At 35.0% G+C, this 15,587-nt stretch overlaps 1 protein-coding gene across 1 annotated transcript in view; it reads left to right on the top strand.

Moving 5' to 3' along the window:
* The window catches only part of MALRD1 (MAM and LDL receptor class A domain containing 1), a 763,833-nt gene that overhangs the window by 288,375 nt on the left and 459,871 nt on the right, over positions 1–15,587 (top strand). The window contains exons 24-25 of the mRNA XM_032349560.1: positions 2,435–2,545; positions 6,181–6,394. Of these exons, the coding sequence (XP_032205451.1) occupies positions 2,435–2,545; positions 6,181–6,394 (325 nt within the window). The remainder of the gene's footprint in view (positions 1–2,434; positions 2,546–6,180; positions 6,395–15,587) is intronic.

Here is a 15,587-nt window from a genome sequence, read left to right on the forward strand (position 1 = left end):
AGATTTACTCTTAGGAGACCTTTTAAGCTGACTTCTCTGTCTCTTTGACAATCCCATCAGTCTTTGAGCAGTTTCTTTTTTTTTCTGTCCAAGAAGATGTTCCAGACTCATGCTGTTTTTATGTTGTTCCATCCCTGGAGTTAACTTTTTCCAGAGGTTCCAATTTCTTTTAGAAGACCAAGTGATATAGGCAAACCAGAGAGAGAGGTGCTGGAGTCTCAGTGCAGATGCCGAGGTCCTTTTTTCCCATCTTGGACATGCCTTATACAATGTATGAGTTTTTAAGTAATATGTGTAGTTGCATCATTTACACAGAACAAGCCAACTCAGTTGTCAGACATCTCTATTTGTACTATTTCATACCCTAGGTAGCATTTTCCAGGAAGCCATGTCTGAAAGACCAATCCCAAAATTCTAGAATCATTTACTGTGGCAGTTTTAGTCCAGGATTATCTTGCTAAACGCAGGCATAGCAAAGGGCTCTTCCCCTTGTCAAATACCATTAATTTGCTAGCAAAGAAGTCTACGTTTAGCATATTTGCAAAAAGATTACAGGTAGGTTACCTACTCCCCCCACCCCCAATAAAGAAAGAAACAGACTGCAATCCAGCTGCGTAACCACTTCTTCCCCTATACCTTTTGATTATAATTTTAATATTAGGTGCTTTATCTCTTCATTTTATTACTCTCTTATTTGAAGATTTTCCTGGCTATATTAAATATTTATTTTTCCAAATATGTTTTAGATTAACATATTTTACAGATGCTGTTAGGTTTTTTGTTTTTGTTTTTGTTTTTTTTTTACTTGAAAATATATTTACTTACCAGTTTTGGAGGAATTACCTTCTTTATTATAGGTGAGATTCCTTACTAATAATGATTTAGAAGTAAACTTGTTTGTACGTAAGTATGCATGCATGTTTGATAATCTAAAAACATCCAGTAGTCTTATGGATTAAAGTTATACCTTATCATTTGTTTTACATTGATTTTTTTTTAAAAAATGGTTCTTGGCAAACAATACAGCTTACTGCAGGGTTTTCATCAGAAAAATAAGAATTATTTAACTGGTATATTTTGTAGTTAAGATTAATTATCTGAAATATACTTTCCTTTTTCAGGTACAATTTGTATTAGGTGAAAAATGATAAAATATTAAAATGTTAAAAGTAGTTATCAAATTAACTAAAATGGTAATGCATGTGATCCTTATTTTTGTGCATGAACACATTTTTCTTAGTCATTTGTATGTAGAATGGTTTTCATACAAAGATCTATTTCCCATCCTTTTTTAAAGTATTCATAAAATTTATTTTTTTTGAAATTATATTTTTTGACCTTGATAGCGTGTTGTTTTAACTTAAATTATATAGACTGAAACTATGGTATTATTTTTGTTAGCCCCATATTACTTAGAGATTCTAAAGGGTCTGGAAACTCTATTTCTATAAAATTAATAGCTTGAATGTTATTTAGACTCCTGTAAAAAATAGCTGTTTCAATTTCATTGAAAGTAAGGAGATAATGAAACCATTAAAAGTTACCTTCACTTTCAGAAGTCAAAACCTTTCACAAACCCATTACCAGAATTATTCTGTCGGTTGTACACATTGTATTTTTTAAAAAGTAATGTTGTGAAATCCTTAAATAAGCCAACTAAGTCTGTTACTTTAAAAGGTAGAATTGTTCTGCTTTTTCCTGTTCTCTTCAGTTACTCTCTTTTTGGTTTATTCTGTAACATTCTAAAAGGAGAGCCAGGATAATTTGTCTGCTGAGACTAATCGGAATTTCCCTTAAGAGTAAGGATATAGTACTGATGAGAATGCAAGGTTTCAAGGCTCTTGGGTGGGGAGCTCTTACCATCACAGGAGGGGTCATCGCTCACTCATATCATCCAGGTGTGCTGTTAAAATTGAGTGGATTCCTATTTTAACACACTGTCCCCACTCATCCCAAGAGCATGAGGAAGGGAAATCATCCTCAAAAACAAAAACAATAAACCAAAGCCCAAAACTGTTTTAGTAAGCAATAAGTGCTTTTGATTTCGACTCCATGAACATTATTTAATTTATAAAATTCCAGTTGTTACTAATGTCAGGTTTTTGTTTTTTATTTTTTTGTGGTTTATTTTTGTTTTTTTGTTTTGTTTTGTTTTAAAGCCAATGTACTTAAGGGTTAATGAGATCGCGTCTAGACCCTTTGGACTTGACTGACAGATACTCATGTATACCTTTATTACACAAAGCTTGTGAGGGATCCTGGAGACACATTGCTATGTAGAAAACAAAGACATGTAATGAAAACTGTCCCCACTTTTCTCTAGGGAACTTCAAGGTGATATTAAAATTTTAAAAACTCACTGGGCAAATTCTAAATGTTTAAAATTTATCAAGACAGAATAGTTTAACACCTCTTACTTGATTTGTCTCTGTAGGTACTCAGCAAGAAAGACAATGTTGCTTCTAAATTGTGGGCTCAAAGAGGACAGCAAGGTGCACAGTGGAAGAAAGTAGAAGTGTTTCTAGGTGTTCAGTCACAAATACAGGTTGGTAAGCCAAGGAGTTGTTGGGTGACGAGGGAGGGTTTTCATTTTCTTTTTCTTTAATCCTACTTTATTTCCTCTACTCATAGCCTTTTTTCCCTCCCATTCCTGATATGTTATATGAACGCTTACCACTCCATGTCATTTCCATAAGGAATTTAATAGTTCCAGATGTCCTAATTTCTCCCAATCAGACAACCAACTATGTACTAGGACTACGTAATTTTAATGCCAAACTTATGCTGCACTTTACAATCAGCCTCTTCGTATAAAGAACACCTCCCTTGATTTTACAGATATAATCTCAGAGACTGCAGAGTAATTATGGTACTCTATTTCAAAGCTAATTAAAAAGATAGACTTTTGAAGCACATTGTATTCTTGAACCTTGTTAGAGGTAATAGATTTACCTAATTGAAAAATATTTGGGGGTGGCATGAAATTATATAATGCTGTATTTGTCTTCATGTAGATTACAATAATATTAGGAGAATATGACCTATACATATCTATAAATTTAAAATAAGAAGTAGCACGTGTGCTTAAATTGAAGGTAATTACATGCCAAGATAATTGGTGTGGATTTTGTTTTTTATGGGTTATCAAGAAAATAAAAGCTCATGGGGTGTGTGTGTGTGTGTGTGTGTGTGTGTGTGTGTGTGTGTATGTTGTGCATGTATTTGGCAGAAGGGGATTTTCTTGGAAGATGAGGCTTAGCTATTAAAATTGTAAAGATTTGAATCAGGAGAGTGAGAATCCAGAGGCATTTAGGCTGGGGAACATTTTCTTAGTCTTAATTGCACAGGGCTTAATTTCATGAATTTAGAACCATTTATCTCTAGATAGAAGATATATCTTGGCTAATTATTGCATTTCTAGTCCTCTGTATATACTAGCCTGTTTTGCTGTGCAGTCAGTAACTCTATATAGTTATGTGCTGTGTGAGAGATCAGCCCCTCTCCATTCCAGTGGAAACACAGAGCTAGCTACTTCTCTGTAAAGGGATTAATACAGTACTGTCCCCAATTTCTTGGAATGGCAGGTGTGATAAAGTCTGTATGTTTTTGGCCTCTCACTGGAGTCCTGTTTTCTTATGTCATTTGTAGATAATTTAGGAAATTGATAAGAAATAAGTTCAGCCTGAAGATGTAATTATTGGACTGCACTTTTATATTGCACAATATGAAATTTATTTTTGAAATGATTCCGCCAGTTCATTCCCTAACGTCTTTTAATTGAGGGTAGAAGAATCCTCAGCAAGAACATGGAGAAGGTTTCGCTGCTGCTGGACATAGGCTTCTACCCCAGGCAATGAATTCTTAACTAGTTCTGGGCAAGTGGAATATTTGTATAGTAAAATCATGTTCAAAATAACATTAAGGGGAATTTAAGCAGGAAGAATCAATTATTAATTAACTTAGCCTTGCTGAAATGTGTTTTCTCATATATTGAAATTTGATTGAAGAGATATATGCCTGTGTTGTTTGACTCTTAAAATTAGATAGTAACGGCTTGTGAATATTTGATGTTTTTTGGTGATTCACTCTTTCTTTCAATACAGACCTACTAAGCCCCCACTATGTGCAAAGCTCATTACTGTGCACTGGAGATAGCCTGATGAGCCAGGCATACTGTCTATGTTTCTTCCGTTTTTACAGTGCCACCCCTTTCACCTTAGGACGAGGTGAAACTCTAACCTTGAGAGAAGTCAAAGATATGGTTAGAAGTTATATGCGAATCAATTCTGAGTAGTTTTCAGAGTTGTGTTTGGGAGCCCTCAAATGTAAACAGAGTGTTTAATTAAAATAGTTTGATTAACTAGAACAGGCATATACTTAGCACTTAGTAAGTGCTAAGTACTAGTCTATAAATTTGAAACATTTATTTGTTTTAGTTTTTACAGTAATTGTATGGTCATTGTCCCCTTTTATAGATAGAATACACAATTACCTACACATGAGGGAACTCCTAGTTGCAGACTACAAAGTGGCATAGGCAGACTGTCAACAGGGCCAATTCATTAAGTTCATAATCCAAACAAGCACTGTGCCATATTGCTTTCCAACTTTTCCAGAATAATTGACCCTGCTTTTATTCTACTGAAAAAATATAATTCTTTTTTAAAAAAAAGTGTAATCACATTCGGTAGGAAAGTCTATAGAATCTTAACCAACATTTTATGGAGCATTGGGATATAAGCAGGGATTTGATCATTTGGACCTCGCAGGCACCTGAGAGTCCATCTATAGAACTGCACAAGAATAAATTAATAAAGAAACACTTATTATCTGATTCCTTTTTCATAGAACATTGTATCACATATTTAAATGTTTAGATGCATCCAGAAAATAGAGTGCCCTTTTCATTTGTGTAATGGTGTTTCCTTATAAAACACTGTAGTCCTTATTCTTTCTAATTTTACCTCTTCGAAATAAATGACTTCCAACCTCTCAATCAAATTTATTTTTCTTTTCCAGCATATCTATTATGAAGAACAGTTTATGTAAATTTGGTGTATGAATTTACATAAAAATTGTATTTTTTTTTTGGTTTTGATAATTTGAGAGGTGTGATTTTCAATTCTAAAATCTAATCTTAAAAGGAGAACACAGATGTTTTCATGGAGTCACATGAAAGCATAACACATCCTCAGGAGAAATTGTAATTCTTTCAAGAAAAATGTTTAGATTTGGTCAAAAGGTGTTTGGGAACTTGAACAATAAATATTTGTATAAAATCACAAATAAATCTGTATTCCTTGTTAACTCATTTTGAATTGTTCTACATTTACTTTAAAAAGGGAATATTTTTTATGTTAATACACAAATACATATTTGGCATGCAGAAAAATTTAATAGAAGCATTCTGAATTAATGTCACTTAGAAATTTGAAACTAAATAATTTGTGACTTCTTGTGTTCTGTGAAACAGTGTTAATTGTTCTTCCAAGCATTGGTAGTGTTACAACTGAAGACGAAATTTCTAAACATATTAGCAGCTCCTGTTACTAGTTTTAATAATTTCGAGTTCATTTGGAGACCATGTTCAGTGGGACCTCCCTGTCAGTGGCACAAATGAGAATTTTGTCAATCACTTACATCAAAGGCAAATGAAAATCATTTCCATTCCGAATATGGGGGCAATTTAAAAAAAACTCATGGTATTGAGGTTTGATATCTTTCCTTTCACATAGTTGGGGTGGACAGATCTGAGGAGTGGCAACATATTGGTCACAATAAAGGATGTGGTTGTATCTTTTTTCTCTTTGTGTGCTTTGTCACCTGATTGGCCTCCTTCCTCCCATACAGGGTGCAAGTGAGGCCCTAAGAAGCGAGCAGATCTTGTTTTGGATGAGAGCTGCAGAAGCAGCACTGGTAGCTTGGTGCCTCCTATGGGTTTTCTTTGCCGCCTGTCCTAAAAATCTAGACAAGAGCAGTGCTATTGCCCCTCCCGCATTTGTGGGATGACCCTCAGGCATTTTGGGTCAGTTTCATTTTGGGGGTGTTTTTCTTAGATTCAAATCTGATGTCCTATATTTAAAAGCTGCCTCAAATTTTGAATTATTAGTTCAACTAAAATTGGATTTATTTACTTCTTTCCTCTCTTCCTTACCTTTTTTTTGTTTTTGTTTTTTTAAGATTGTCTTTAGGGCAAAGCGTGGTATCAGTTACATGGGAGATGTAGCAGTGGACGATATTTCCTTTCAAGATTGTGCCCCCTTACTTAGTCCAGACAGGAAGTGTACCGCTCAAGAGTTCACGTGTGCCAACAAGCAATGCATTGCAAAGGACAAGCTGTGTGATTTTGTGAATGACTGCGCTGATAATTCAGATGAGTCTACTTTCATTTGCAGTAAGTGGAAGTGTTCTGTTTCCTCCCTTTTCCCTTTGTCTCCTACAACCTTAGCTTGCATGTAGTGTGTTAGTTGCTGAAACATACAAAGTATGCATAGCCTAGCGGCCAAGGCAGGTAAGGTGATTTACCTATGTAAATACATTTCTTTCTTTCTCTCCATACTTAATTTAGAACTGTAATTCATTTAAAACTAGTTGGTGGCTTGGTTATATGTGAGATAATTGGCGATAAATTGAAAAACAGGTGTCTTCGAAGACAAACAGAATGGAAACAGGTATTTTTCATACGAAAGAAAGAATGTTTTGGGAAGAAGACAAGCAAAGCATCCATCAATGCCAATTCATGCAGGGCTCACTGGCCTCTGTGCTTTGATGTGCTGGAGAGAGTTGTTATTCTCTTGTGTAAATTAAGAGATGTGATAAATGTTAAAAAAAATATGTAAATACCTACATATTATATTAAACAAAGCGGTCTTCTAAAGGAAATACATATCAGCTATGTGATATTATTGTAGGAGATCAACTCATAATAAACAGCACCTATTAAAATATCCTTAGCTAAATGGGCCATATGTGCTCATTTGGTAAGTCTGTAAATTGTGCAACACAGCCTGGTTATTACCTCATTTCATTGCAAATGAAGTGAATACATATCTTTGAAATGAAGGTTGACAAATTATTCTACTTACTAGTAATAATTTCTGAGCAAGAATATTTTAGTTTGAGCCTTTGTTGTTGTTGCTGAACCAAATCTGTGAATATCGGGAACAATTTCAGTAGAATGAGAGCTCTCATTTGGATAGAACTTTTAACTTTCAAAGCCATCTCATTTACTAATGTCTGCTTGATCTTCACAGAAGCCCTGAGGGGTGAGTGGGACAGAGACTCTTAGTGTATATTGCACAGACAAAGCTGCCAACAGGAGTGCTTAAGATTTTGTCAGAGTTCTTAAGACTGGTGTTGACAGAATTGATCCTAGAATCAAGTACTTTATGATTCACTGCTTTGCTCAAGCTACCATACCTCCTCTGTGTAATGCTGAATCTTAACAACATAAAAAAAAAGTTGTAGACATAGAAATCCTATTTATATCAAGTAACTATTCCTTTACTTGTGGATTGTTTTGTACAATATCTAATTATTAGCACATAGGAACCAAGCAAAAATATTTGGCTAATCTTGAGTTCTGAATTAATATTTATCTTTACCTTATAAATGTTTTCTGCTGCACATATACTTTCTGCATCAAATGGTTTTTACAATTTCTTCATTGCCATTTTCATTTCAATATCACAGAAATCTATTAGGTTATCAAATAGAACAGATATTAGGCTTTTGAATTTTATTTCTTATGTTGCCAATCTATCTCTTTCGCCAGATAAAATGTAATGTAATTTTGAAAGTATTGATTTATTTATAGCCAAAGTTTCCCAGAACTCTTTGTATTTAGGTTCTAAATTTGTAAATCTTTCAAGGAGTGCTTTGTCTGTGTTCAGGAAAGGCTGCTGATATGCTGACAGAGTCTGAAATGTGTGGGAACTTACTGTCGTGGTCGTTCTTCCTTTTTTGAGCGCAGTGGACACAGTTACACGGTTTCAGGTGTACAGCATAGTGATTCAGCGGCTCTATACACCATGCTGTGCTCGGCACCAGTGTAGCTGCCTGCTGTCCCACACAGTCCTATTGCGATACCATTGACTGTAGTCCCTGTGCTGTATTTTTCATCCCCATGACTTACTCAGTCTGTAACAGGAAGTCTGTGTCTCCCAACTGCCCTTCGCCCATCTTGCCCATCCCCCACCCTCTTACCCTCTGGCGACCATCACATAGCTCTCAGTATTTATAGGCTTGGTTCTGCTTTTTGTTTGTTTATTTAATTGTGCCATGTTTTAGATTCCACATACAAATCATCTGGTATTTGTTGGCTTTCTCTGACTTACTTCACGTAGCATAATGCTGGTAGTTCTTTTGTATGAAAAATAAAGGTAAAAGAAATCATCACACTTTGGAGGGAAAGTTGCACTAGAATGTGTTTTTTGGTGAAGTGATTGCCAAATTACCCTTGTTTAAGGTTTGAGTGGGCTACGCGTATCAGTAATACTAGAGCAAGAAAGCTGAATTACTTCCAGATATTATATAGAAAAAAGAAAACTTTTTCAGCTCTTAGAACAAATAAACAACAACAAGACGTTAGACCTTATAAAAGAGACCCCATTTTGATACTGGTTCTCCTACATGAGTATGATTATTTATTTACTTATTTGTACATTATTTTTTAGATTGTTATGTTAGTCACTATACAGTACATCATTTGTTTTTGATGTAGGGTTCCAAGATTCATTGTTTATGTATAATTTTTTAAATAACATTGCTTAAATATTATGTATTTTTAAAAATTTACCTATAATCTCATTTTATAATATTAAACATTTTAAATATAAAGTGGCTAACATATGCCATATGCATTATAAGTTGTTATCCTGTGTATACTGTAAACTTTGATGCTCTGATTAGTCCCAGAAGAATAGGAAGGGAAAAAAAAATCTTAAAAATTACCATAGCAACTGGTTGCAGAAATTTGGGTGACAACCAATCAAAAATCCAGCCTTGAGTTCTGTAGTACTTGGGGGTTTTGTTTTTTTGTTTTATTTAGAATCCTATGTAAAGTCTGATTGAATATCACAACTCTAAGAAAATTTCTGAAATATCATTAGGTAGAAATACACCATGGAGGAATAGCAGAAAGATTTTAAAACTCCCTTTAAGGGAATGGACTGTCTCTGATGCAAAGGAAGAGAACAATCTTTTATAAAATAGTAGTACCTGCTGCTAAATTTTCTGTAGATCAATATAGACTCTGAAAATAAAATTTGGCAGAAAAATTAAAATGTTATTTTTGACTTTACTATATAAATATCATGTGTAAAATATGGGACATAGTAAACAAGAAGAAAGTAATATGTATGTCTGACAACTCTAAAATCTTATTTGAACATATCTTTGCCAATGATATAGAAGCTTGTTCAGAAAGCATCCATATTTTTTGTTTCAACATATAGTCTAATTAGCATATTTATTGTTTATACATAATTAAGAGTGTCTCAGGCATACTGAAAGTAATTTAATTCTGTACCATGATTAGTAAGGATGCCGGATATTTAATCAACATAATTAGTAAGGAATCTGAACCTAATGGGCAAAGGTAACACTGTATTTACCATCTGTAGATATCTATTCTTTTGAAGCATACACAGTATATTTATCAAAAAATAGATTATAGTATTGTTAAACATTAAGGAAATTTTAATGCTTTAAAATGGATTAAAGTGGCACATTATGTCTTTTTAATTAGATTGGAAATCAGTTAGAAAATAAAAGCTGGAAAATAACTATTGGTTAGGAGAAACACACTTTTAGTAACCTATTCCTCCCGTCCAATAAAAAAAATTATAGTAAAATTAGAAAATGTTTTAACTAATAAAAACAATGCACACAAATCTTGTGGGATTTAGTCTAGTGAATACATAGAGAAGAATTTATAGATATTAGAAACTAATATATAATTCATATTAGTTTATTTCAGAAACTAATATAGAAACTTTATATAGAAATCTTATATTAGAAGCTAATTAGCTACTGTGCAAATTAATGGAATAGAACATAGTTAAAAGACAGAGAAGGTTTGTAAAGATATAAAATTTTAAAACCCCTTCAAAGGAGGTGGACAAAACAGAGCGAATAAATTTAACACATATTTATTGAGAAGTTTTCTGTTAAGCTGTGTTGGAGACACCTAGTATATGTCAGTAAGTGAAACAGAAAAAAAATGAGTTTTCTCATCTTCTATATTTAAACAAAAAATGTTCTCTTTCTCCCGCCTCTGTCTTCCACCTACCCCCACATTTGTCTATAAAAAATTATAGAGTTTTTAAAAGGTGACAAGTGCTATGGGAAAATACAGAGTAAACTGAGGGAGACCATACATGGGGGGAGGGCAAATGGTAATGTTAAGGAAATTTGGCTGTCTCTATGGTCTGGGACTTAGCTAACACTTGTTGTTTATTATTCTTGTTATAATTCCTTTTTTTAAAAAATAGCCATTATAGTACATTATAGAGTGGAATCTCATTGTGATTTAGATTTGCCATTCCCTACTGACAGATAATGTTAAGCATCATTTCTTGCACTTAGTGGCTATTTGTGTATCTTTTTAGGAAAAATGTGTATTGAAATCCTTTGCCTGTCTCTTTAATGGATTGTTTATTGTTGTTGAGGTATAGGAGTTATTGATATATTTTAGATCTTAAACGCTTATCAAATATAATCAAATGTATGATTTACAAATAATGTTTGCAGTTCATCCTTTCTGATGGAGGCATACTACTCCATGTGTATATGGACCATATCTTCTTCATCCATTCGTCTGTTGAAGGGCATCTTGGTTCTTTCCACAGTTTGGTGACTGTGGCCATTGCTGCTATGAACACTGGGGTACAGATGTCCCTTCTTTTCGCTACATCTGTATCTTTGGGGTAAATGCCACTAGTGCAATTGCAGGGTCTTATGGTAGCTTTGTTTTTAATTTCTTGAGGAATCTCGACACTCTTTTCCAAACTGGCTGCACCAACTTGCATTCCCACCAACAGCGTAAGAGGGTTCCTCTTTCTCCACATCCTCTCCAACACTTGTCATTTCCTGTCTTGTTAATTTTTGTCATTCTAAGTGGTGTAATGTGTTATCTCGATGTGGTTTTGATTTGAATTTCCCTGATGGCTAATGATGAACATTTTCATGTCTCTGTTAGCCATTTTGTATGTCGTCTTTGGAGAAGTGTCTGTTCATGTCTTCTGCCCATTTTCTGACGTGGTTATCTGTTTTGTGTGTGTTGAGTTTGAGGAGTTCTTTATAGATCTTGGATATCAGCCTTTGGTCTGTAGTTTCATTTGCAAATATCTTCTCCCATTCCATGGGTTGCCTCTTTGTTTTGTTGACTGTTCCTTTGCTGTGTAGAAGCTTTTGATCTTGATGAATTCCCAAAAGTTCATTTTCACTATTGGTCATTATTGTTTCCTTTGCCTTTGGAGACCTATCTTGAAAGAAGTTGCTGTGGCCGATGTCGAAGATGTTACTGCCTATGTTCTCCTCTAGGATTTTCATAGATTGCTGCCTCATGTTGAGGTATTGTATCCATTTCAAGTTTATCTTTGTGTGTTGTGTAAGAGAATGGTCAAGTTTCATTTTTCTACACATACTGTCCAATTTTCCTAGCACCAGAGCCCAGGACCTGACAGATTCCCTGGAGAATTCTACCAAACATTCAAAGAAGAAATAATACCTATTCTCCTGAAGCTGTTTCAAAAAATAGAAACAAAAGGAAAACTTCCAGACTCTTTTTACGAAGCCAGCATTACCCTGATCCCCAAACCAGGCAAAGATCCCACCAAAAAGGAGAATTTCAGACCAGTATCCCTGAAGAATATGGATGCCAAGATTCTCAACAAGATCCTAGCTAATAAGATCCAACAGTACATTAAAAAAGATTATCCACTATGACCAGGTGGGATTTATCCCTGGGATGCAGGGGTGGTTCAACATTCACAAATCAGTCAATGTGATAGAACAATAAAAGAGAGAAGAACCACATGGTCCTCTCAATTGATGCAGAAAAAGCATTTGACAAGATACAGCATCCTTTGCTGATTAAAATGATTCAAAGTATAGGGATAGAGAGAACATTCCTCAACTTCATAAAATCTGTCTGTGAAAAACCCACAGAAGATATCTTCAATTGGGAGAAGCTGGCAGCCTTCCCTTTGAAATCAGGAACATGACAAGGATGTCCACTCTTGCCACTGTTATTCAACATAGTACTAGATGTTCTAACAACAGCAATCAGACAACAAAAAGAAATAAAATATTCAAACTTGTGAAGAAGAAGTCAAGCTTTCTCTCTTCACAGATGACATGATACTTTATATGGAAAATCCAAAACACTCCACCCCCAAACTACTGGAACTCATACAGTAATTCAGTAATATGGCAGGATACAAAATCAGTGCACCAAAATCAGTTGCTTTCTTATACAATGAAAATATAGAAAGGGAAGTGAGAGAATCAATTCCATTCACTAGAGCACCAATAACCATTAGATACCTGGGAATAAACCTAACCAAAGAGATAAAGGATCTGTACTCGAGGAACTACAAAACACTCATGAAAGACATTGAAGAAGACACACAAAAATGGAAGACCATCCGTGCTTATGGATAGGAAGACTAAACATTGTTAAAATGTCTATACAGCCTAGAGCCATCTATACTTTCAGTGCCATCTTGATCAAAATTCCACTGGCTTTTTTCGAAAAGCTGGAACAAACAATCCTAAAATTTGTATGGAACCAGAAGAGACTCCGGATTGCTAAGGAAATGTTGAAAAAGAAAAAGCTGGGGGCATCACATTGACTGATTTCGAGCTTTACTATAAAGCTGTGATCACCAAAACAGCATGGTACTGGCACAAAAATAGACACATAGACCAGTGGAACAGAGTAGAGAGCCCAGATATGGACCCTCAACTCTATGGTGAAGCACTCTTTTTCTGTTTTTAAAGGCAGTTTTAGGTTCACAGCAAATCAGAGCTCCCATATACGTACAGTCTTTCCTACTATCAGGGTCCCCCACTGAAGTGGTGATTTGTTATGATCAGTGAGCCTACAATGATGTTATCATTATCCATCACAGACCATAGTTTACTTGGGTTCCCTCTTGGTGAAAGGACATTTGATAAATAATATTGCATACTCTTTTTTTTTTTTAAGATTTTATTTTATTTATTTGTCAGAGAGAGTGAGCACAGGCAGACAGAGAGGCAGGCAGAAGCAGAGGGAGAAGCAGGCTCCCTGCTGAGCAAGGAGCCCGATGTGGGACTCGATCCCAGGACCCTGGGATCATGACCTGAGCCGAAGGCAGCTGCTTAACCAACTGAGCCACCCAGGCGTCCCAATATTGCATACTCTTATACTGAATTATTAATAGCAGCCTTATTTGAGTCATTATAAATATTTTTTTAAAGATTTTATTTATTTATTTGACAGACAGAGATCACAAGTAGGCAGAGAGGCAGGCAGAGAGAGAGAGAGGGAAGCAGGCTCCCTGCTGAGCAGAGAGCCCGATGAGGGACTCGATCCCAGGACCCTGAGATCATGACCTGAGCCGAAGGCAGCGGCTTAACCCACTGAGCCACCCAGGGGCCCGTGAGTCATTATAAATATTTTAAAGCACATTTTCCCTACTGAATCAAATTTTCCTCAAAATGCTAGGTTTTAGAAATATTAGTGTGTAATTTAACACTGTGAAAAAAAATCTGAACTCTGATACTCAAATCTGGATCCATGGATAAACAGTTCTTAGAATTCAGTACCCATCCCAGAATCATAAATTGTATTTTAATGACAACCTCCAGTGAGTTACATGTACATTAAAATTTGAGAAGCACTAACCTAAACAATACAAAATTTTGAAAAAGGGTGAAAAGAGAGCTATTATTTTGTTCTTTATTTTCTTATTGACATATGCACAGATATCAGGCTTTTAACCGGTGACAGTAGTGTTTGAAATTTAAGAAAAAATATCATTCTGTGTGTATCTTCTTGATGAGTTTAATTAATACAGTTATATTGAAGTCAAGGTTTAGTGTTTATATATGTATATGATTACTAGCTATAATTTATTGGAGGTATTAAGAAAAAAATTTAAAATGAAAATTTACTCATTCATTCAGTAATATTTATTCAACATCTATTATGTGCCAACGTTCTGATTATTTGGATGTGGTGAAGAGTGTAGACAAATTTCCTGCTTTCCAGGAGCTTCTGTTGTTGTTGGTAGTGTTGCAGAGGGACACAAACTTAAGCAAAATAAGTAAAATGACACACTGTATTTCATAACAGTAAGGGTCTAATGAAACGTAAAATAGCGAAAAGTAGGAAAGAAAATGTTTAGAATGGTGGATATGGTTTTAAATAGGCCGGTCAGAGACATCCTCTTTAAGAAGTTGCCATTTGAATAAAGAATGAAAAAAATAATAGATTAAACTAAGTGATATCAGGTATTTGTGCCAGAATTTTTAAAAACACTCAAAGGTATTTAAAGAGTCAGCCATCATGAAAACACAATCCTTGGGTATTTAGCCTAAAGATACAAACGTAGTGATCCAAAGGGGCACGTGCACCCGAATGTTTATAGCAGTAATGTCTACAATAGCCAAACTATGGAAAGAACCTAGGTGTTCATCAACAGATGAATGGATCAAGAAGATGTGGTATATATACACAATGGAATACTATGTAGCCATCAAAAGAAATGCAATCTTGCCATTTGTGATGACGTGGATGGAACTAGAGGGTATCATGCTTAGCGAAATAAGTCAAGCGGAGAAAGACAACTATCATATGATATCCCTGATATGAGGAAGTGGAGATGCAACATGGGGGGTTAAGGGGGTAGGAGAAGAATAAATGAAACAAGATGGGATTGGAAGGGAGACAAACCATAAGTGACTCTTTATCTCACAAAAACAAACTGAGGGTTGCTGTTAGGAGGGGGGTTGAGAGAGGGGGGATGGGGTTATGGACATTGGGGAGGGTATGTGCTATGGTGAGTGCTGTGAAGTGTGTAAACCTGGCGATTCACAGACCTGTACCCCTGGGGATAAAAATATATGTTTATAAAAAAATTAAAAAATCAAAAATAAAATAATAATAAAAAAGAAAACACAATCCTTTCTATATTATCACCTTGTCAGTAGCAATGTCTTTTGGTTTCCATACATGTGTAACTATAATTTCCTGACATAGTTATCCTTCAGAATTTTTTCTTTGTGAACATTTGTTCTGAGTTGACTTATATTGTGACTGCCTTCTTTCATTTGTTATAGCAGAATTCTCTCATTTTTTAATAAGAAGATGAATTTAGGGGGAGTAGGAGGAATGGCCTGATACTATTATATGTATTTTAATTGTTGCTCACTGTGGAATTATGTATATTACTTCTCTGCCATATCCAGTTCAGTATTCCCTCTGAAACATTTAGCATATACAAATTTGTGCTCAGTCATGGCAAAAAATGAAATTGAGAGCATAGGGTCCCCCAGTTGGAGGGCAACTGTGCAGTAATGCACATCACTGAAAACCA

The sequence above is a fragment of the Mustela erminea genome, chromosome 6 (genome assembly GCF_009829155.1).
Source record: "Mustela erminea isolate mMusErm1 chromosome 6, mMusErm1.Pri, whole genome shotgun sequence".
Taxonomy (NCBI): Eukaryota; Metazoa; Chordata; class Mammalia; order Carnivora; family Mustelidae; genus Mustela; species Mustela erminea.